Source organism: Daldinia decipiens (assembly GCF_022478715.1).
Source record: "Daldinia decipiens strain CBS 113046 unplaced genomic scaffold F4813scaffold_13, whole genome shotgun sequence".
Classification (NCBI taxonomy): domain Eukaryota; kingdom Fungi; phylum Ascomycota; class Sordariomycetes; order Xylariales; family Hypoxylaceae; genus Daldinia; species Daldinia decipiens.
This window is the reverse complement of record NW_026054556.1, coordinates 779584-800040: the sequence shown is the minus strand read 5'-3', so window position 1 is coordinate 800040 and position 20457 is coordinate 779584. Positions and strand designations below refer to the sequence as shown.

Here is a 20457-nt window from a genome sequence, read left to right as displayed (position 1 = left end):
ATACAAAAAGGAAAACCCCAATTTAATTATAATCATTCTCCTTAAGTTGATGTCATTTATTTTCCCATTTACGTTTCAACCCGGAAATTCTCAATCTTTTAACAATATCTCAATTTTTCTTGTAGCGTTTAATCATAACATCACCCCGTAACCTCGAAAGTATCCTTGATAGTAGGTTGTTGAAGACTATAGGAATGTGTATCATACTAGTTGTATGTCGTGACTAAGTACCCACCTCATAAAGGCTTGGTGCATTATCGCCGATGTCTGCCTAGAATTGGGCCACGCATTGCAGGGTCGTTGGTGCCACAGGATATGCGAATTATATAATAGACTTACACTAGACGTGATCTAACCATGTCTTAACTTGCACTTCTTATTGTATCCGTTCGGAATCAAGTAGTACGTTACTATCAGTTACTCTATACACTTCTATACGATGCCAGTTCCTACAGTGAAACTCTTCTCTCGGCAGGAACATGGCCACCTATTACCGGCCATTGCTGCTATTCATGCAGCTTGTATTGTGCATGACCAGACTATCGCCACGTTTGTCCCGCCGCTAGATGACTCAAAAATTCAGAAGTTCTGGGAGGACATAGCAAGAGAGACTGATTTGGGAACACGTTTTATTTGTATTTTGCTCAACGAGTCTGAGCCAGGCACCAAGGCCAAGGAGCTTGAGCTTGTAGGAGTTGTTACGCTGATCATGCCATTCAGCGAGACTGGGTCTTTCCGTGGATTCGTGGAAAAGCTTTTTGTCAGCCCTACTTATCGAGGGAGAGGTGGAGCTAGAGCTCTGATGCGCCACCTCGAAGCTGAAGCATTGAAGAGAGGCAGGACCTTAATGGTATGTACTAGTATACCCAAAGGGTCTTCAGAGTCTTCAGTAACTGACGCGCATATAGTTACTAGACACAGAAATTGGGAGCCAAGCCGAGAAAGTATATCCGAAGCTGGGGTATACGGAGGTGGGCAGGATCCCTAGATACGGTATCAGCCCCGTAGGAGGACTAAAAGACGAGGTGTTCTATTACAAACATCTACAATGAAAAAATGTTGTACCTAGTTGATGAGTTACCCCTTTTTCGGGTACTTTAAGAACCTAGGTAATATTGTTTCTTGACACTTGCCTAAGCCAGTGCATCTCACGTCTATGGGATATTTATCTTAGATTAGGACGATCCAAGTTGATCAGCATTGAGTCGCCGAAACCACTTACTGGGTAGAATCTAGAGACCCTCGCTAAAGGCATAGAACGGGATTCATAAAGGAGAGCCCTTCAATGCCGTTGATGATCACGAAAGTTAGCTTAATCGATACGTCCCTCTAATGTTAACAAGGGACTAAGCAAGCTTGTCTAAATAACATAGTACTTGTATTTTCGCCAAGCTATTATATTTGACGCTATGTTCTATAAAAAGAATTATTTGTAAGTATAAACATTAATATGCATGACTCAGAGCCTCACCCGAAGAGTCCCGAACCTGACCCGTGATCAGCCACCAGGATGCTCAAATCACTTGACTATATGCCGGCTAGGAACGCCCTTCCGCTTTTCTCCTCAATTTGGAATCCTACTGCTCCTTAACCGCATAACATCGTGTAAATATGACAATCCCAAACTACCAGTGAACCGTCTTTGGAACAGTTGTCATTGGATGAGGCTTTTTCTCCTAAAATCCGACCCTCCGAGGTGATATGTTACGGAGTAGATCATTTATCACAATTGGAATTAACGAGGGAGTCCTAGTCGTCACGCACAGTGTACTGAAGCTTTCTAAAACAGCTACCCCTTAAATACCTGTTAGTGAATCGAGATATTTAACTTATAGCCATTCCCTCCGTATCCTATATCATATTTGAACAAAAGTATATTCAACTACGATTCTAGATATACCACCAAACCAATCCATCATCACTTGTAATGGCATCTCAGAAGCCCGTTATCGTGTTAATCCACGGCGCATTCTTTGCGCCGGTGCACTACCGGAACTTGATCGAGCCCCTGCGCTCTCAGGGATATATCGTGCTGAGCCCGCCAATGGCGACAACGGGTATCGATGACTCCGTCGCGGGGAAGACCTACGTCGACGACGTCAAGCGTATTCTCGAGAGTCTTCTTCCCTACTTAGATGAGGGTAGGGAAGCCGTGGTAGTCGGTCATAGCCAGGGTGGAATTGCCGCCAGTGCCTTAACTGAGGGCCAGACCATTGAAGATCGCAAGGCTAAAGGCCTAAAGGGAGGCATCAAATCAGTTATATATCTCACTGCTCTCGCCATACCGACGAAGGGCGAAAGTTTACTGGGTATGCTGGGTGGCACGCCCCCGCCAATCTATAAAGCTGAAGTAGGTTGCCTACCTAACCTTATTGATTTTTTTTTTGGGCTCACCAAAATATTAATATGCGTGATATAATAGGGACCTTTCTACGTCCTTACCGAGGCTGCACTGTCCCCCAAGAATAGCGATATTCCACTCCCCAAAGAAGAGCAGATAGCGTTGGCGAGGAGCTTGGTGCATCAGAGCAGGGCGAGCATAGAAGCCCCCGTTCAATTCACTGCGGCCGACGTCACTGTCCCCAAGACGTATATCGTCTGCACTGAGGACCAATCTTTACCCGCTTCTCTTCAGGAGATGCTCGCCCAAGCCACCGGATGTAACATTGTTAAGCTCCCAGTCACACATTTCCCCTTCCTGGAGAGCCTTGATAGTGCGAAGAAGGTTGTTGATGTCATCGTGGACGTCGCTGGGAAGTGATGAAGATCAGTTGGCTAAATAAAGTGCATAGGAACCTAGTGAACTACCCTGAAAAGCCAGTAGCTCCGTCTCTCAGCTCAACCATTTGTATAGTAACTCTTGTATAATAAACCAAGAACATCCTAGAGAATGGGAGGCATCAAATGTACAAAGAATTATAAATTTCCCCGTATATTTAAACATTGACAAAGTTCCACGTCTCGATTTTCTAGGAATATAGGGGGTTAGTTTGTATGCTACTTACATATATATTTAACCCCTATCCAGACTGAGTTGTCTTACCTAGACCGCCAACACAATACTGGGAGTAACAAACATTTCTGTCATCGTACAAGTGCCTAGATGACAAGCACTCGAGCAAAGGGGTGGCTCTAAATATTATTCTATCCGCCGCGAACGATTTCCATGAGCAAGTCATCTACAATGCCAACTAACAAGCCAACCACTCAAGTTCCAATACCAGGGACTTCGAAACCACTATCATCTTGTACAAATAAATGTTTATTGTAAGTCCTGAATGTAAGGAATGAACACTTACCTCCCTAAGCTTAGAAATAGGCAAAGAGATGTAGGTTTGAGGTAAACCTCCCACCTTTAACCATGGCAATCTGGACTTAGTAGCAGATGCGACGTTCTCGAAAGATATTACAGAGTGCTTGGCTGTTATGCATCCTATATGAACAAGGTGAAAAGGAGATAGCAAGAGTATTGCATAATATTATATTCGACGGGATGGACCTGTAAGGGACTATTAATACCTACACGTATATCATGCGCCACTGGCTGCTTTATTAAACGGGAAACTAAGTTGAAAGCAATACAACTTTCGTCCATCCATTGAGTATTTTTCTTACTTAGCAGCTAAGATAGCAGTATCAATGGTAATGCTACTATTTTATTTATTTATTGCCAAGATACATACCTGGCTTGGCGTTCTTGGTTGTTAATTATCACTTCGGGGAGTTGATGGACAGGGGGCTGATGCATCTTATTCCGAAATACATGTGGTGCAACTTTTAGAGTCATTTTATTCTACTGTACAGACTTTTTCCCTATTGACTAAACTCCCTGAACGCCTATCGCTGCGAATATGATACAGCGACTATACTTATTCGTCATCAGCGAGCTCCTCGACTCTTGGAGCTACATAGGCTCTCTGCTGGGGTTCCGTTTGAATCTGAGTTTCAGTTGCAGTGGTAGTAGCGGTCGCTGGAGGTGGGTGACCTGTGTGGCTCGCAAGCTGAGCAGCTGACTCGGCACCGACTGATTTAGAAGCCTTCTTCTTTTTCTTGGGCTTCGCAGTCTAATAGCCAGTTAGTGTATATCTGTGATATAAGATTAGGCAATAACAAACCTCATGCCAAGCCCAAACAGGACGGAAACTGTCCATGAAAGAGACGTCTTCCCAAAGATTGGGGTAGAGCCAAAGTCCAGGAGGCACGACAAAGTACGTAATGCAAAATAGAATGACGCGGAAAATGGCCATGAGGAAGAAGAGACCAAGAAGCATCAAGAATCCCCAGCTGAGATAGTAGACGCCTTGTCGCAAAACGAGCGGCCATAGAGGGTACAGGACTACGGTGAAGATGACAAGTAAGGCAAGAGCAGCATAAACCTTGCGCATAATCTGACTGCCCTCGTACAGCCAGACATAATACATGTCGTCACCAGCGTCTTGCTGCTGTTCAATCTTGACTGTCCAAAGCCCCTTAACTCGTTTACCCTTCTTGGGAGCATGATCGTGACCTTCATGGGGGTCGATCTTACTGACACGCAAGGCTAACATGGACAAGGGTAGCAACTTGAAGGTATTCTCAAGTGATGCGCGATCGGTGACTTCGGGGAGTGCTGGGTTCTTTGCGCGTGCCTTGGCGTAGGCAGGAGACTGAAGAGCTCGGAGAGCTCGTTTGACTAGAGAACAGGCGTGTGAGATTGTGTCACCACCAAAATAGCAAACAGTAGCATACCTCTAAACATATCCTTGCGCTCCCCATTAAGGATGCATGTGCGTTGCTTTAGAGTCTGGCTTCGTAGAAAGTTGGCAAGGGAAATTGCGACGGGATTAGGAGGGCCAGGGCGAATAGGTTGTGGTTGACCTTGGGCTCCCGGAGGAGGGCGCGGTGGTCCTTGAGGTCCTTGAGGTCCTTGAGGTCCGCCTTGAGGGCCTTGGCCACCTTGCTGCTGCTGTTGTCTCTGGGCTGCCTGAAGCTGTGCTAGACGTTGTGCCTTGATGTGCTCGACAAATTGGGGGACAGTCATGCCATGCTTCTGGGCTTCGGCAGCTAGTTGCTGTTGCATCGCGGCAATCTGCTGAGGCGTCGGCATCTGGCCTCCAGGTCCCATTTGTATCGGGATAGCTCCCGGGGGAACATTGGGATTCTGCATGTTAATTACTATCTCTTGAAGTTATTGCCAATATGGCTGTGAAGTTGGAAAAAAGAAGCTAATAAAAAATTAGTTAAGATAGTGTGAAAAGGAACAGTGAGATGTGGCCGCAAGGTGCCAAGTCTGTAGATATTTTGGACTCGACGCAACGCAAATAGAACAATCTGTCATTCTTAACACCTTAGGGAATTTTAGCGCTACGGGTTTGTACCTAGGTACCTAATAAGCCCAGACAGCGGGCAGGTCCGACTTCCACTGATTACCTATTCTTTATTCTACTGAGCTTCCATGAATTACCTATCCGATAAGACATGCACGGACCATGTTGCACAAGTACATACCTCCAAATGTTAGGCAATTTGTAAGTGGACTGGTGGACTGGTGGACTGGTACAATTCACCTTTCTCACCTTCATAGGTACATGTATTATCAGTGTAATTGAACTGACTTTCATTTACCAACGACACAGCTCAGGCTTCTTATATGCATCAGGTCTTGAGTCAATCAACGGTTAATGACACTCTCTGACTCCCTGCATATTCTACCTAACACATGACGGTTTGCTTCTAAAATAAGGAATGCGCTTATAGCTTATAATGCTGTTTCGACGCGTGAGGAGGCAAATGTGCCTCGAGTAGGTATTGATAGAAGGTCAAGGTGAAACAGATGGGTACCTAATTAACAAACAAATAAACACAGCCGACTTTCGAACTTAGAAGGCAGTAAAGCGTTTACTGCCTCTATCTGCGGATATCCGGCCAACCCTAAAACGGCGCCTCGTCAATAACAACTTTGTAACGTAAGATCGCGTCTAACTACGTCCCCAAACATGTTACTGAGTGGACACATCCGGCTCGCGCAACACTTTATGGAAGCTCTAGTACCGTTTCCAGTCGGACGAACCCATGGCTTCCCCAAAGGCGGATGCCCTTTGTCATCCATTAAAACTCACCTTGTCGGGGATGACGAGAGACATACTCATACTGGCTTCGTTATTTACGGCCCTAGCTGCTACATCTAAGGCCAATCTCTGAGGCCCACGAGACACCCCTCACGAGGTTCCGTGGCAATGTGCATCTAAAACATTTCGAGGGTGGGCGACCTAAGTCCTTCTAGACGGATCACAGAGCAAGGAATTCTAAGACAAAAGACTGGCTGTGCAGAATCGTTCATATTACAAGTAGTGGGGTCCTGCAATCTTGGTGTGTGCCGCCAACCATCCGAATCCTCTCTAAGACCCCGGTTCGTAAGCGCCGACTGGACCACGACTTTTAGACTACAGCCTATCAAAGTCACGGACGTCTGCATCTAAACCGTCAACGCTTCCCATCTCAATGTGAGCCTACAAGTCCCCAAAAAGTCAGCTCGCCCGCCCAGCTGCTTGAGCCTAAAAGGTAGTGCACAAGGTAATTTCTTTTCACGTCTTCCATAAAGGTGTTATGCATCTCATGACCTCTTGCACTCTTTGCTGCTCTCTTATTAGCTCTCTTATTAGCTCTCTTATTTCCTACCAACCGCTGGCCGTTTCTTTCTTCCTATTCAGCGCGGCATGAAGTCATCATGAAAGCCTTAGGTGGGATGCTTGCTGAAGCTTATGCATCATGGTCTCTTTCTATTTCTGAGTGCTGCTCAACCTTTACCTCTTCTCACTCTGATGAGAAGCCTCGCCAACCTGGTAAGCTTTGGAATATACAGAGACAGCAGGGACATTATTCTCTAACTAGATCAGTCGTTCCCAACTCGTTCGGTATTATTGATCAAGAACCTTCATTTGTTCCGCCTCCTTCCGCAGAGTCGTTTAGGCCAGGCACAGGGACATCCAGTCTGGAGCGGGCTCCCAGGAAGAGACACGGTTCTGGACAGAGCAGCTTCTCTGTGAGAAAGCTACTGCTTAGACCGAGTTCATCATCATCGCGCAGGCCGCAAATATCTGCTCCCACCAATTTCCGCCATCTCTATTCAGAGTCGTTCCGCTTCCCGGACTATGGTCTCACACAAGTAAGACCTCAGCCGGCTTCTTTTCGTCCTCTCGAACTTAGTATATATATGTCTGATAAGAGACTTTCGCCAATCCTCCCTCTCTTTGACTCCCCTGCACCCCCGGTTACGCCGCCTCAACGTGTTTTTACCCTCTCAAGCCGTAGTGAAGACAGCCCACATATTTCGCATTCACGCAGCTACTCATCTATGTCGTTTCATATCCCCCGGAGGCCAGTTAATGATGGATCTGTGTTTGACTCTCCGCAGTCAGACATTAGCACGCCCCAGCGACCCCCACCCGCTAGACTTAGAAATCGCACTTCGCCAGCATCATCGAGTCCTATGATGGAGGATCTTGTTGAAAGGGTTGCAACTGCTATGTTAGAACGGGACAAGCTACAGGAGCAGATTGAGGATGTAATTGAAAGGCAGAGCATCTACGTTAGCAGCCGCCCGTCAACTGCTCATGGACAACCTGGTCAGTGATTTCACATCTCGATAATATTGAATTACATACTAACAGGTTTATAGAAATGGTGCCCATGCCAGACATTCCAGCACTGCCTCCAAATGCTCCCTCATTTAGTGAACGTCTTAGTTCTGACCGCCCGCACACTGCGCTATCTCAGACCTCGGCGCGCACGTTATATAAGGCTAACTCATCACGCAAGGTGGAGAACAGGGTTCCTCCTCCTCCATTGCCCCTTAGGCTTAGGCCACCTCTACGCAAGAAGAAATCATTTTCAATGGTTTCTACCTGGTTATTCCCTGGCGGAGAACCCAACCGAGATATCAGTCTCGACTCCCTTGCCAATGGCCCAAGACCGATAACTGATACCGACGGTTTCTATCAAATCGATGATCTTGAAGAGAATCGAAGGTGTAGCGTTGATACGCTATCCACAAGCTCAGACTGGACTATTGAAGAAGAGCAGACTCTACCTACAAGCTTGTCGCCTAGTAGTACGACAACTCTCAGAGCAAAGTTGGAGCCTCCAATGGCGATCGCATCTGGACTACGACACCCAATGGCCTTCCAGCAACGACAGAGTGTTGGTGTTGCTGTCTAATTTCTATTCTTCAATTTCTATTCTTCTGTGTTATAGCATTTTATGATACCAAGCGGTACTAAGGGACCGTGCATTTATTCATTTTATGCCAGAATAAGGCATAGTATTAAGCGGGACATATAGATTTGGAAGGGAAAATCAGCATCTAAAGCAGGTCCTGGTCATGATGTTGGGGTAATGATAGAATTAGGGACCATTGGAGCTTCTGACCTCTGGGGTGTCTTAAAGCGGGCAGGTGGCATTTTGTGGATGATACCCAAACAGGTAATGGGAGTGAGGCTATCTCATGCTAAGAGTTGTTAATGGTTTAATCATGGAGTCAAGTCTAATCTGATACTTGAATCTGATACTTGGTTCTTGGATGTTGTACATATTTGAATGAACCTGGCGTTGAACTCATTGATGTGTTCAAGTTTGTGCTAAATCTCTGGTTAGAACTTAGGTACGTTTACCCAACTATATATTAGGTACATTTATAAAAGATATGTAGATACCCAAAGTACCTGAAGCAAACAATCATCCATCCCATGCATATAACACTGCTGCGGAGCTGTAATACTGCAGCGTTAGGTACCTAACCTACCTAGGTACCTAATCTTCCTATAATTGCACCTAGGTAGCTAAGGTAAGGCTTATGCACGTTGGGGTTGGGATGTATATGTCAACGGGCCGGCAACAGCTGTTATCCAGTCAGGTACCAATCAGTTGCCAATTGCCGTCTCACGCACTAAGACGGCCGCACCCAAGCACAAGGTTCCTGTGGAAAATCAGCAACTCATTACTCATTATGTACAATTGTTCATTCACCTACTCAACATCTCTTCCTACCATTTGCAGCGTTAAATATACCACAGCATCGTTAGTTTATTAGTTGCACTTTCTTCAAATATTGCCAGGCATACGGCGATGAAGAAAGGTCGGTTCTTTCACTCTTTTTCACGATGGTCTTCACCGACTTGAAACGCCAGCTATCGGCCTTTGTGGCCCGAGGCTCATACAAATACACTCTGCTTCCTGAAATTACCTCCCGCAGCCAGATGCAAAAGCGTACTACAAGTTGGGTTAATCAGCACATCTTTACTGTTAGGCTTGCTCTATGCGCCTTACTTTCGATTGTGATAATCACATTTGCAACGACTTTTATGTATGTCAAGTACGTCTTGGTGGGAAAAGGGGGGGAGGGGGGGAGGGGGGGAGGAGTTGCCCATAAACAGCTCACTTGGCTAATCGAGGATATTTACTTAGGCAATCTATCTCGTCACAACCCTGCAGAGGCTTTATACATGATCGTCACTGCAAAAAGGAGGTTTCTCGTTCATGGGGACAGTACTCATCTGTATTTTCTGTCCCTTCAGAAATCTCGCCAGCCATCCCAGAAGAGTGTCATGTCACTTTCGCGCAACTGCTCTCGCGCCATGGAGCCCGTGACCCTACAGAGCATAAATCCTCAGCTTATGGGGCAGTTGTTGAACGTATTCACAGTACCGTGGTGGATTACGGAAAGAACTTCAAGTTCATCAAAGACTACGAGTATACCCTGGGTGCTGACCAACTCACTCTGTTTGGGGAACAGCAAATGGTGGACTCTGGCATCAAATTTTATGAGCGATACCAACATTTAGCCAGCACCAATTCCCCCTTTGTGCGTGCTTCTGGTCAGGAGCGTGTTGTTGAATCAGCGCAGAATTGGACCCAAGGCTTCCACAGGGCGCGGTTAGCGGATGATCATTCCAATGCCCCGGATACGTATCCCTATAATATCCTAATCATTCCCGAGGGTGATGGCTTTAATAATACGCTCAGCCCTGACCTTTGTCCTGCTTTTGAGGATAGCCAACATGACAGCCATAGCAACCAGGATACCTGGACAGAGCATTTTGTGCCGCCCCTAACCAAGAGGCTAAACCAAAACTTACCTGGTGCTAACCTGTCTGACGAAGAGGCTATCTACATAATGGATTTGTGTCCTTTCAACACCGTTGCTGATGATAAGGGAAAGCTGTCACAGTTCTGCTACCTGTTCACGGTAGATGAATGGCATGATTATGACTATTACCAAGCTTTGGGCAAGTGGTATGGTTATGGAAATGGAAACCCTCTTGGTCCGACTCAGGGGGTAGGCTTCGTCAATGAGTTACTTGCAAGACTTACTGGTCAACCCGTTGTCGATCACACCACTACTAATTCAACACTGGATGGGTCTAACTCTACCTTTCCTCTCGACCGTGTCTTATATGCCGACTTCAGCCACGACAACGATATGATGGATATATATGGCACCCTGGGCCTGTATAACCTAACAGACCCACTGCCTGGGAACCGAAGAGTTGGGCCACGGGAAACTAAGGGGTTCTCGGCCTCCTGGGCTGTTCCGTTTGGGGCTAGATTATACGTAGAGAAGATGTCGTGCGGGGGAAGCAAAGAAGAGTTTGTGCGAATTCTGGTTAATGATCGAGTGATACCCCTGCAGAACTGTGGCGTTGATGCGTTAGGTCGCTGTACGCTGAGCAGGTTCGTTGAGAGCCAAAGTTTTGCAAAGAACGGTGGGCATTGGGACCAATGCTTTGCGTGATACCTCTAAGCTTGTTTATCTGCCAAGACATATGATGAATGGAATGCTGCATTTTCATCTTTACATGGTGGCTCTGCTTTAGTTGTTTTGCTTTCATTGCCTTTAGGTGCCTAATCTAATGTGTACAATCGTGATTCGAGACAAGGTTGCGGGGTCTGCTGAAATACTATCCATGTACAGAAACTGCACTACAGAAACTGCACTACAGAAACTGCACTACAGAAACTGCACTACAGAAACTGCACGTTCCCAAACAGAAAATATATTCGATAGTCCGACTCGGCTCATTCTCATCCCGATATGACAAGTCAATATACTAATAATAGCTGTGATCAAGGGCCATGTCGTCAAACCCTCATATGGCCCGATAGATATTTGTCACTGAACTTGGAGATTACTGTTATAAGGCAGAATTTCTGCACAAATCGTAAGAGAACTGAGACAACAACAAGGCTTAGGAGTGGTGCAATAACGTGACCATAGGTTTGACAGGTTTGATAGGTTTGGATAGAGTCTTGGAGTGAGACAACATTAGCAGCTAATTGGGGCTTATCGGTACGAATTTCCTCCCAATTAAAACTACCTAATGGACCTAATGCATCCTGTATGTAACCAGGTAACATTACATACACTACGTAGGTACATATGTACCTAGCTAAGAATATTCCCCCAATCCGCACGGGCCATAACCGTTTAAGTCTATGTAACGTCATGCTTAAGTGGAGATCTTCTGGACCTTCCCCCAGTCCCATAGCCGACTCCACTGAAGAAAGCAGGGGCTAGCACCTAAATCGGGTAACTCGATACGGTATCCATGCCATGTTTGCATGTCTATAACCACGCTAAGTTGGTCCCACCAAAAAGACCCAAAGCTTCAAGAGACCCGCAGCACCCCATAGCAAGCAACAACGCCGCAACGCCGCAACGCCGCCGGAAAAAGAATGTCATCAGCCTCAACTCCAACTTCGCATTGTAAGACATACTGACGACTAGATCCCGACTAGATCCCACCTCGATACCTCTTCTGTCCACGGCCCACAACGCCTTCTTCTTTCTATCCTACCTTGGGTGGTTTTGCCACTCTTTTCATCTGATTTCCCCGGCCTTGTCGACCGCTGTTTTTTTCTTTTTCTAGACGATCCCCAAACCTGACAAATATCCCGGACCACACCTGCGACCGAAAATGGTCAGCCCTGTCGGGACCTTCTTCATAGTCCTGGTTGTGTTGCTGATCGTAGCCGCGGTCGGCTGGATCGTCTTCACCCAGCTGCGCGCAAGGCGGTTAGGCGTAAGTGCCCCCATTTTCTATACCCTCTCTTCCTCCAACCACTACCTATCATCCACTCCTGTCTCCTCTCCCCTAATCACTGCATCATGCTTGTCTTACTTGCCGGGCATAATCGGAGCCATACTTCATGCTCCTCTCTAGGTAGTTAGCCTATCTAGTATATGACTACAAGCTAACGGATCCTCGTCGCGACAGCTCCCTGCCCCACCTCTCTCATCCTACATCCCCTTCGCGCGCTCCGAACCCTCGTCCTCGTACGGGCCACCGCAACCGGCACCGGGTGGCATTCGTAGCTGGTTAAGCGACAAATGGCGCGCGTTGCGCAGCAGTGGCAATAGGTCCGCGAGCGGCGCGTACGAGCGCCCATCCCGCCGCGGCTTCGGAGCCCTCGACCCGGACGAGGCATGGGACACGCGCGTTGGCCACGAGGCGGACGGGTACTACGGCTACGGCTACGAAGAACAGGAACTTGGCCTTCGCGGACAGGGACAGCGCCAGCAGCAACAACAACAACATCATCATCATCATCATGAGAACGGTACCGGATACAGCAACGTGAACCTGGCAGCCGATGAGCGAAGAGGACGTACGTTAAGCCGCGACCAGGGTGCGTCTATTGGCGGTAATGGAAATGGAAATCTAGGCGTTGGGGTTGGTCGCAATCCGTTCGATGACGATGCGGCTGAGCCTAGCAATATGAGCATGAGGGGCGTGAGTCCCCGGCCAATCGACACAAATGTCGCGGCGACCAAGGCGATTGCGGGAGCTAAGCACGACAGCCCGACGTCGGAACGAAGATCGATATTTAGGGAGGAAGTATAAGGGCTATGGTTTTCTTGCTACGCCACGCATTGCACCTTGTTTTTATATTGTTTATTTGTGGTTGATGCCCACGTGGAGATGTTTCCACGGTGCACGGTGCAGGATCGAGATAATGTGTATGTTACATGCCACGCTCCTCTCCATCAACGGGGAAGAGGGCTGGTTAATTTAGTCTCTGTCGAGAGAACTGGAGTACGAGGGGAGTAAATACGGAGTTCGTGTCTTGAAGTGGACATCTTGGTCTGAAGGGTATTAGGCCTTAGGGCAGAACCCTGAGGAGAGGGAGTTTGCGGCGTTTTAGGCTCGTTAATAAGGAAAAGGGGAGGGGGTTGTTTCGTTTCTGCGTATACGATCTTATCCAGGTCTCCCCAAAAGCAACAGGCGTTACTGGAAGATGGTTTATTCAATATATAATGCGGATGTGGTGTCGCATGTTTTCATGGCTTTGCTTGCTTCTGCCTTTCTTGTCTATGAAATAAAATGTGTTTGCCTCCTAAGTCTCTGTACTGGATAATACAGTCGTCTCCCCCCTGCCCTCCCCCCCTTTTTAAAAAAAAAATAACCATAGGGAATAATTTAGTATAAATGTCGGGAGACAATACGGCTACCTCGTAGGGCAGTCGCTGGATAGCAAGTCTATAGGGAAGACACCTCTTCCCCCTATCCTCAGATAGATATCTAGGGTATGAGTCAAAACAGACAACAAAAACACCTACATACTACAAATTAGGCCCTGCCTCTTATTCTATGCAAATACGATCCCTAACAATCAACAGGGAATAACTCAGCAGCTTAATTATTAATCATCTAAGATGGCCGAGTTCTGTTAGCAGAGATAAAGGGGCTAATCACGATGTTTCAATGCATCAATTGTATCATCCTTTTCACCAACCCCCAAATCCCAATCTGTATATTTTCAAACATTAAACCAGGTTCTTGCAATCTTAAATGCTCGCCCGTATTCGTTTATATCTAAGAAAGATTTCCACGGGCTTAGGGAAACGTGAACAGCCCGACAAGATAAGTCAAACGCGAATGTCCCTGCTCGATCGTTATCGCCCGTCTCTCGAAAAACGTCAACAATCGTTATAATATCTAAAACAAATACAGCGAAGAATAAGCCCAGGAGAACAAACTCAAGGGAGGCGTTGCTGCACCACTTCTTCAGGAACCTAGAAGTGTTGCTCGGAAAGAAATCCTGATCTCGATACAACCGACGAAATCCCTCGAGGATGAGGCCCAGGATCGGAGCTAATGCTACGACAGTCGAGATCCAGAATATGGCCACCAATAAGTCTCCGTAGTAGACGCTCTGCTCAAAACCCGGGTCTCCTAGCAGCCAGTCCTTGGAGCACAACTCGGTCGAAGAACATGAAGAAACGCCAGGAGCAGCGTCTATTTTGTCCTCGTGGCAGTCGTATCGGGCGTAGCGGCCCCTCCCGAACATGGACACAATGTCGCCGTAGTATATCCCGAAAACAACGCAGGAGGCGATCCATTGGGCCACCGTCAGGAGGTACAAGACCCATATTAGGACTCGGTGTAGCGTCGAGTCGGGTTCAAAGGTGCACTTCACGGGGTGGAAGTGTAGCGAGCGTGCGTATCGCCACACCGTGACCCAGTTCAACACCGACAGGGGGGCAAAGTGTAGGGGGTTCGAAGCCTGCATGAAAAGGCTAACCCACCAGAACACCACGGATACGGCGTCAAATATGGCAAAGGCCCAGAACATCGTACCCAGACCCTCGCCGCACTCCTCGGGGTCGGAAGTAAATAGCTTGAACATCCACCACGAGGCACTCCATATAGTCATGGTGGTGAGCAGCGTGGTCGTGAGCGAGAGCGTGTAGAAGGCGGCAGGCCACGGCGTCGATGGTATCACCTTGAAGTCGCCCAAGCAGCTAGCAACATCGCACCACGTGTATCGAGCTCCCTCATAGTCAGACCGGTCCGCCGGCAGCCACAGCTTGACCATATAGTTCTCGCTTGGGTCGGGTGAAAAGTCGGTAAACCCTCGACTGTCCGTCGCCAGGTCATACCGTAGAAATGTGCAGTCGATGGCGGACGAGCTCTGGTTGGAGCACTCCTGGAATCGAGTGTTTTTGTAAAGCTGAAACTCGATGCTGTCTGGGTCGATGCTAGCACTGTTATCTTTGAGGGCTAGGATGTATACGACGAGGATGGCGATGAGAAGCCCAGAGAGGGCAATCGGCATGAACCAGAACAGTGATTTGGAAAGAAACGAACAGGTTCTATATTCCTCTTCATCGGGTACCTCCATCGCCTCGCGCATAAATGCTGCGCTGTAATGGTACGGGTCTCTTTTCCGACGACGACGCCGATCTCTAGGCTCGTAATGGTCTCTTGCGGACGGCATTAGGCCGGAGTACCGAGACATGATGCGAGTTCGAGAGGTACGGGGGTTGATGAGGGTAGGTTTAATACTACGGACGTTACCTATTGCTAGTCTGAGGAATGAATAAATACACTCTATATAAGTAGTCTGGTATTTGGAGGGAAAGAAGCGAGACAAGGGGAAAACAAGACAATATAACCTAGAGATCTTCCTATTCTTGTAGATAGGTACCCAATAAGTAGAGAACCCCTGTATAGCTAACCAGTTTTGAATTGGGTTGTAGCTTACATTGCTAAGTAGTCGGCGGTGCATGCGAAGCAACGCTCAAAATGGAAGAACAACAGCAACTTACAGGGGCGAAGACATGCCAAGAACGAGAGCCTGCCGCCAGCCGCTTACAGCCCAAGCACCATAGCGGCAAATGTGCTTTCGTAGAACGATTATAGTATTTGGAAATTTTAGCTGAAAAGTCGTAGTTGCAATACTCTATCTAACCTAAACTCCAATCATTTAGAGACCCTGATCTCGTCTTTTTCTGCACTCGAGAGTATAGAGAAAGAGAGATAGGTATTAAAATAAATTTAATAAGGCTGGCTATCTCAGCTTGTCATCTTAATAGTTGAAAGTGTAATCCTACTTTTCTTTAACGGGGGCGCTAATAGAAACATGGGGATTAGAATGAAGGATTCTTATAGGTGGTGCGACATCGCAACCCTTCCTTCAGCCGCACCCCTGACACGCAAATTATAAGCATATTCCAAACTTGGGAGACTTCCCCCGCTCCTAAGCCCCCAACTACTACCTTTAACTATCTCTCTCATTCTAGTTACTACCTACCTAGTAAGTGTAACTATAGGCAAGATGCTACAGAGAATTGAGAGGGTTGGTATAAAAATGGCCTATAAGGCATACCTGGCTCCCTGGCACAGGGGTAGATAGTTTCTAGGTTTTTCTTATATCACGATACGTAGTTTCTTGTATACATATAATTATTTCTCTTGTCATATATAACAAGGCAGCATAATCCTTAGGTCCAAATGTTTAATATGAGATGGGAGTTATCTGGGTCTATTATCAGCCAGTGACCCTAACAACTTTAATACTTGCTTCTTAAATTTTATTCGGAATAGAGCTTCGACCTATTCTTCATATAAACTAGGTAGTTGCTCGAAAAGGAGCGCCTAGAGTTACCCTGGCGCTATTCAGATTGACCCGTAATTATTCCGTAAGACATAATATAAGAAATATAAAGATAAGTAACACTAAAGCTATTACTCAATCCCTCTTTCTCGCTCTCTGTCAGGGGACAAGTGAGACTAGTATGAATTAGGTATAATGTATCTACATAGAACAGATATATAAGGGGGGGCGAAGCGCCCTCGAAAGAGGATAGAAGGTCAAGCGTTAATAGATTCATACTACTACACGGCTACTATACAGCAGCTAAGCTGCTGCTTCTAACATTCACTCTACGTATGACATCCATCAAGGGGTATCTCTGACAGTTGTAGCGACAGTACTTGAGAGAGCAGCACGCCTCGGATTATAAATATTATATTCCCACGCATTTCTCCCTATCAGTTTCCTAGATTAATTTAATATCCTCTATTTGCGCACTAGCCCAGAAATCGGCGTCTGATATCTTTTTCTGAAGAGGTCCGCCTTCTACATTACACAGGCCTAGGAAGGTAAAATTCTCGCCGGAGGCACGCAATATGCCAGGTTCGTCATACCCCTTAAACAGGCATATTAGATCGCCGGTTCTCACCTCAATATCCTTTCTATGGGCGCAAAGAATTGTACCATCGTGGAGTAATATATAATGCATTAGAAACTGGGCGACAATTGAGACCTCTATCATGCCTCTTTTTTTCGTCCATTTTTTCTTTGCGGTTCGTGATCTTCTACGCCTAGGCGAATCACGCAGACTGCTGTAGACCTCGTATAATAATTCAGCGCTCTCTACGTCAGTATACCTGCTCGCATTCTCCATCATACTGTTTAAAGTCTCTTTGATTGTTATTCCTCTTATGGATGCTGAGGGTTCAAAGATGTGCTTCTCGAAAGCCTTTAGGCCGTTCGTCAACTCAACCGGTATTTTCTCACGGCGTGGCACTACAGTTTCCTTGTCAAGTGCATGGATGACACTGCGGAATGTCCCTAATATGCAACCCTGTAGATGTAGAATCCTTTTGTCAGGTGACACATATACGGATGGCACGAATACCGGTTCACCCCGGCATGTGGAACGGAAGTCAGTGACCCAGGAGGGTACACCTTGGAGGTCATTGCGCCTACAGTCAAGCAATTTCAAGTCTCCGGCTGACTGAAGTAAGAATGCAGTATAGGCCCAATACGTCTCGGTATAGGTCATATGGTAGTTCGGCAATAACTCGTCCGGAAGTTCTTCTCCTGTGATATCCCTGAGTATACCTAGTAGACCGTAGATTTGATCCCGGGGATCCGTAGATTTTTTAATGAAGGAAGCCGTGAGTATTTGAGAAAAGACCTCCCCTATTCCCAATCTCCTTGAATTGCCGACTTGTCCCTCATGGGCTCTTAGATATAATGTATGGATCCTCGCTATGGCAGTCATTCTCACCATTCCCGGGGTGGTGTAAAGGTTTTTGTTCTTCTTGACGAAGTATGAAAAGAATTCTATAAGATCATCTAGGCATATGCCGTAATTTCCAACAAAAACAACCGGCATTTTATGTAGACAGGCCTCTTGAATCGTCCATAGCCTCTCAAACCACGGCCGATGTAATATGTCGTCTATCACATTCATGACTGCCCTGTAAGCGTGACCGAATGTTTCGTTTATAATCAAGTTGCCATTGTCATCCACAGGATCCCATCCTGTCCACATCAAACTAACTTTCTTGAATAAGATCTCGATTGCTTCGTCATACGATATTTGAGACTTGGATGAGCCCTTCATAGATATTTCGTGTGTAGGCCCAAGCCAAATGACGCTACAGCCTATGCGATATATATCAGACATACGTTGTATTTGTTGAGACCTTTCCTCTGCATCTTCTTGGTTGATGCAGATGGCATCGATCCAGTAATAGTCACCGGGGAGATAAAGATCTTCGGGGCCCTCTCTGATTCCGCCGAGAGCTATAAACAAATTTCTCGTGACTTGAAATCGTTCACCTTCTAATAAAATGGTCCTCTTATCTGTCACATCGCCCCATACATAAGACAGGGCACTGAAAGGACGCGGTGCGACTTCTTCGAGAGGTATCTGGTGAAGAAGGCATTCAATGTGGTCAGTGCCTGGTAAAATGTGGTCAGTTGCTGGTACGATGGAGAGCAGCCGAATATCTGTCCCCTCTAACTTTCGATATGGATATGCCGGCTTTCGGTATGGTTGTTTAGGTGATTCGTAGTCTTTGTTCTCCTCAACATCGTAGTGAGTTATGTTTGAGATATCTTGCTGTATATATGGTGATTTGAATTTCCGATGTTTAGGCTTCATCACGAAAGAAGTATCTTAATGAAATTGGTGTGCTCTTAGTGCTCTTAGCTCCTAATGAAGCAAACATCACGCTAGTAAAGTCGAACTTCCATGTTCACTTCTATTTGCATTCAGACCGCTTCTGCCTACGTGTATATATTACATAGGTCGTGGTGGACAGTGTACACGGCGTCGGTAACCAATGATCTCTCTTGTATAGCCGCCAGCTATGCTCAGCCTCACCAATTCTCGAATTTGGAACCAACAGAATGAAAGTTGAAAAACACATGGATGATAATATCAATCGGCAATTATTCAGACGTCCTTATAAACTCCCAGGTTAAGTAGTTATCTAAATTAAAAACATACCTATGTATTTGCATAGTTACATAGGTATATTAGACCTTAGCTTCCATACATATTAAACACGTATGTATACCTACCTATCCACAATCTTATACTCGCATTAGGCATATACGTACATAACATAACGCCTTGCATGATGTCAATCCTCAACCCCGCTACTAAGATTCTACCCCTCTTCTCCGTCCTATCGACAGGTCACATCTTGATAGCTTTGTCTGTCCCATCTCTATGGGGAGACCCATAATACTGAAGCAAACAAATATATAATACCAGTCTTATTATTTCAACTTATATTTAAACCCATGGCTGGGAAAGGAGGAGACGACGGTAGCAAGAAGGCCGCCGGCCAAGCCAGAAAGGCTCAGACCGCTGCCAACAAGGCTGCCGCAGAGAAGGCGAAGAAGGCGGCGGAAGAGGCCGCCGATTGGGATAGGGGTGCTAAAAATAATGCCAAGAAGTGCGCTTCATACTTTTTCTTTGTTGAAATGTTCTGACGAGTTTAATTGGTTACCTACCTACCTACCTACCTTAGGTATATAATCGGATTATAAGAGGCAAAGGACACACCTGACAAGCCATATGCTAACTTATACCCAGAGAAGCGCAGGAAGCAAAGGAGGCAGAGCAAGCCCGGAAAAAGGCCGAAAAGAAAGCTCTTGCTGCCGAAGAGGAAAAGAGTCTACCAACTCGCCCTGGACCCAAGAATTCTAAGACGGCTGTTAAAAAAACAAATCAAGGTCACATCATGTTTCAGGCTGGTCTTGAAGAAAATAACAACAAAGGCGTCCCGACACGAGGAGGGTCTGGAATTAATGCCGCACTAAGGGAAACGGAGTGGGTTGAAGAGAGGACTAATGCTGCAAAGGCAGATAGAAATCCCAGTAGAAGGGTCAAGGCTGCATTTGAGGCTTTCAAGGAAAAGCGCGAGAGAGAGATGAAGGACGAAGGAACTCAACTGAACTTCAGTCAGAGGAAGGAAAAAATCAAAAATGAATTTGAGAAAAGCGAAGAAAACCCACGCAACAACACTACGAATGTTCGTTATAATGCGACAAAGGAAGAGATCGCTGCATTAAAGCAAAATGAATTGGACCGAATCGAAGGCCGGTACGACGACTCTGAATAGGGAGTAAGTTCTGCATGGGTTGAAAGGAGCAAGAAATTAAGGTATATATAGGACATGAGGGTCGGTTTTGTAATTGGCCATCTCATCTTTCTGATGAGAAAGATGAGTTTTTCGTCCTTTGGGACATGGCTTGGGGCAAACTCGTCCAAGCTGGAGAACAAAGCCATATGCAAAGAAGTTAGCATATACATAGATCATGTACTTCGTAATATATGTGTACTTATGTATAATTTATGGTTGACTTTGTAGGATTGACTACATCAACGAA

General features: G+C 46.3%; 9 protein-coding genes across 9 annotated transcripts; 6 read left to right on the top strand and 3 right to left on the bottom strand.

Annotated features, from left to right (window-relative positions):
• Positions 1–334: 334 nt before the first annotated feature.
• On the top strand, positions 335–1585 carry F4813DRAFT_357144 (acyl-CoA N-acyltransferase). The gene is made up of 3 exons (XM_049243080.1): positions 335–849; positions 908–1154; positions 1223–1585. The coding sequence occupies exons 1-2, from the start codon at positions 440–442 to the stop codon at positions 1050–1052; spliced, it is 555 nt and encodes a 184-aa protein (XP_049100514.1). The 5' UTR covers positions 335–439; the 3' UTR covers positions 1053–1154; positions 1223–1585.
• Positions 1586–3018, top strand: F4813DRAFT_357141 (alpha/beta-hydrolase). Its single transcript, XM_049243079.1, has 3 exons — positions 1586–1806; positions 1895–2350; positions 2423–3018. The coding sequence occupies exons 2-3, from the start codon at positions 1928–1930 to the stop codon at positions 2759–2761; spliced, it is 762 nt and encodes a 253-aa protein (XP_049100513.1). The 5' UTR covers positions 1586–1806; positions 1895–1927; the 3' UTR covers positions 2762–3018.
• Positions 3019–3636: 618 nt separating this feature from the next.
• Positions 3637–5561, bottom strand: F4813DRAFT_357139 (translocation protein). The gene is made up of 3 exons (XM_049243078.1): positions 4729–5561; positions 4116–4672; positions 3637–4064 (listed from the first exon to the last, which is right to left on the bottom strand). The coding sequence occupies exons 1-3, from the start codon at positions 5144–5146 to the stop codon at positions 3870–3872; spliced, it is 1170 nt and encodes a 389-aa protein (XP_049100512.1). The 5' UTR covers positions 5147–5561; the 3' UTR covers positions 3637–3869.
• Positions 5562–6580: 1019 nt separating this feature from the next.
• On the top strand, positions 6581–8727 carry F4813DRAFT_52244 (uncharacterized protein). The gene is made up of 3 exons (XM_049248599.1): positions 6581–6821; positions 6876–7604; positions 7658–8727. Exons 1-3 carry the CDS (start codon positions 6707–6709, stop codon positions 8194–8196), a joined length of 1383 nt encoding a protein of 460 aa, XP_049100511.1. The 5' UTR covers positions 6581–6706; the 3' UTR covers positions 8197–8727.
• An 18-nt stretch (positions 8728–8745) lies between these two features.
• F4813DRAFT_357131 (phosphoglycerate mutase-like protein) lies at positions 8746–11013 on the top strand. Its single transcript, XM_049243077.1, has 2 exons — positions 8746–9340; positions 9442–11013. Exons 1-2 carry the CDS (start codon positions 9138–9140, stop codon positions 10766–10768), a joined length of 1530 nt encoding a protein of 509 aa, XP_049100510.1. The 5' UTR covers positions 8746–9137; the 3' UTR covers positions 10769–11013.
• A 938-nt stretch (positions 11014–11951) lies between these two features.
• On the top strand, positions 11952–12878 carry F4813DRAFT_388816 (uncharacterized protein; the record flags this gene model as incomplete). Its single annotated transcript, XM_049246746.1, has 2 exons — positions 11952–12056; positions 12252–12878. The coding sequence occupies 2 exons, from the start codon at positions 11952–11954 to the stop codon at positions 12876–12878; spliced, it is 732 nt and encodes a 243-aa protein (XP_049100509.1).
• A 510-nt stretch (positions 12879–13388) lies between these two features.
• On the bottom strand, positions 13389–15641 carry F4813DRAFT_357127 (uncharacterized protein). Its single transcript, XM_049243076.1, has one exon. The coding sequence runs from the start codon at positions 15544–15546 to the stop codon at positions 13795–13797; it is 1752 nt and encodes a 583-aa protein (XP_049100508.1). The 5' UTR covers positions 15547–15641; the 3' UTR covers positions 13389–13794.
• Positions 15642–16698: 1057 nt separating this feature from the next.
• F4813DRAFT_357126 (HET-domain-containing protein) lies at positions 16699–18814 on the bottom strand. Its single transcript, XM_049243075.1, has one exon. The coding sequence runs from the start codon at positions 18716–18718 to the stop codon at positions 16820–16822; it is 1899 nt and encodes a 632-aa protein (XP_049100507.1). The 5' UTR covers positions 18719–18814; the 3' UTR covers positions 16699–16819.
• Positions 18815–18991: 177 nt separating this feature from the next.
• F4813DRAFT_52141 (DUF1014-domain-containing protein) lies at positions 18992–20299 on the top strand. Its single transcript, XM_049248598.1, has 2 exons — positions 18992–19520; positions 19661–20299. The coding sequence occupies exons 1-2, from the start codon at positions 19366–19368 to the stop codon at positions 20187–20189; spliced, it is 684 nt and encodes a 227-aa protein (XP_049100506.1). The 5' UTR covers positions 18992–19365; the 3' UTR covers positions 20190–20299.
• The last annotated feature ends 158 nt before the right edge of the window (positions 20300–20457 follow it).

Excerpts from the sequence above, each read along its gene's own strand:
- F4813DRAFT_357144 (XM_049243080.1), top strand. The coding sequence starts at position 440 with ATGCCAGTTCCTACAGTGAAACTCTTCTCTCGGCAGGAACATGGCCAC. Across the intron at positions 850-907 it reads AAGAGAGGCAGGACCTTAAT|GTTACTAGACACAGAAATTG; the intron begins GGTATGTACTAG and ends GACGCGCATATA.
- F4813DRAFT_357141 (XM_049243079.1), top strand. The coding sequence starts at position 1,928 with ATGGCATCTCAGAAGCCCGTTATCGTGTTAATCCACGGCGCATTCTTT. Across the intron at positions 2,351-2,422 it reads CGCCAATCTATAAAGCTGAA|GGACCTTTCTACGTCCTTAC; the intron begins GTAGGTTGCCTA and ends GTGATATAATAG.
- F4813DRAFT_357139 (XM_049243078.1), bottom strand. The coding sequence starts at position 5,146 with ATGCAGAATCCCAATGTTCCCCCGGGAGCTATCCCGATACAAATGGGA. Across the intron at positions 4,673-4,728 it reads GCGCAAGGATATGTTTAGAG|TCAAACGAGCTCTCCGAGCT; the intron begins GTATGCTACTGT and ends CCTGTTCTCTAG. Across the intron at positions 4,065-4,115 it reads CTGTTTGGGCTTGGCATGAG|ACTGCGAAGCCCAAGAAAAA; the intron begins GTTTGTTATTGC and ends ACTGGCTATTAG.
- F4813DRAFT_52244 (XM_049248599.1), top strand. The coding sequence starts at position 6,707 with ATGAAAGCCTTAGGTGGGATGCTTGCTGAAGCTTATGCATCATGGTCT. Across the intron at positions 6,822-6,875 it reads TGAGAAGCCTCGCCAACCTG|TCGTTCCCAACTCGTTCGGT; the intron begins GTAAGCTTTGGA and ends TAACTAGATCAG. Across the intron at positions 7,605-7,657 it reads AACTGCTCATGGACAACCTG|AAATGGTGCCCATGCCAGAC; the intron begins GTCAGTGATTTC and ends ACAGGTTTATAG.
- F4813DRAFT_357131 (XM_049243077.1), top strand. The coding sequence starts at position 9,138 with ATGGTCTTCACCGACTTGAAACGCCAGCTATCGGCCTTTGTGGCCCGA. Across the intron at positions 9,341-9,441 it reads ACATTTGCAACGACTTTTAT|GCAATCTATCTCGTCACAAC; the intron begins GTATGTCAAGTA and ends ATATTTACTTAG.
- F4813DRAFT_357127 (XM_049243076.1), bottom strand. The coding sequence starts at position 15,546 with ATGCACCGCCGACTACTTAGCAATGTAAGCTACAACCCAATTCAAAAC.
- F4813DRAFT_357126 (XM_049243075.1), bottom strand. The coding sequence starts at position 18,718 with ATGAAGCCTAAACATCGGAAATTCAAATCACCATATATACAGCAAGAT.
- F4813DRAFT_52141 (XM_049248598.1), top strand. The coding sequence starts at position 19,366 with ATGGCTGGGAAAGGAGGAGACGACGGTAGCAAGAAGGCCGCCGGCCAA. Across the intron at positions 19,521-19,660 it reads GCTAAAAATAATGCCAAGAA|AGAAGCGCAGGAAGCAAAGG; the intron begins GTGCGCTTCATA and ends ACTTATACCCAG.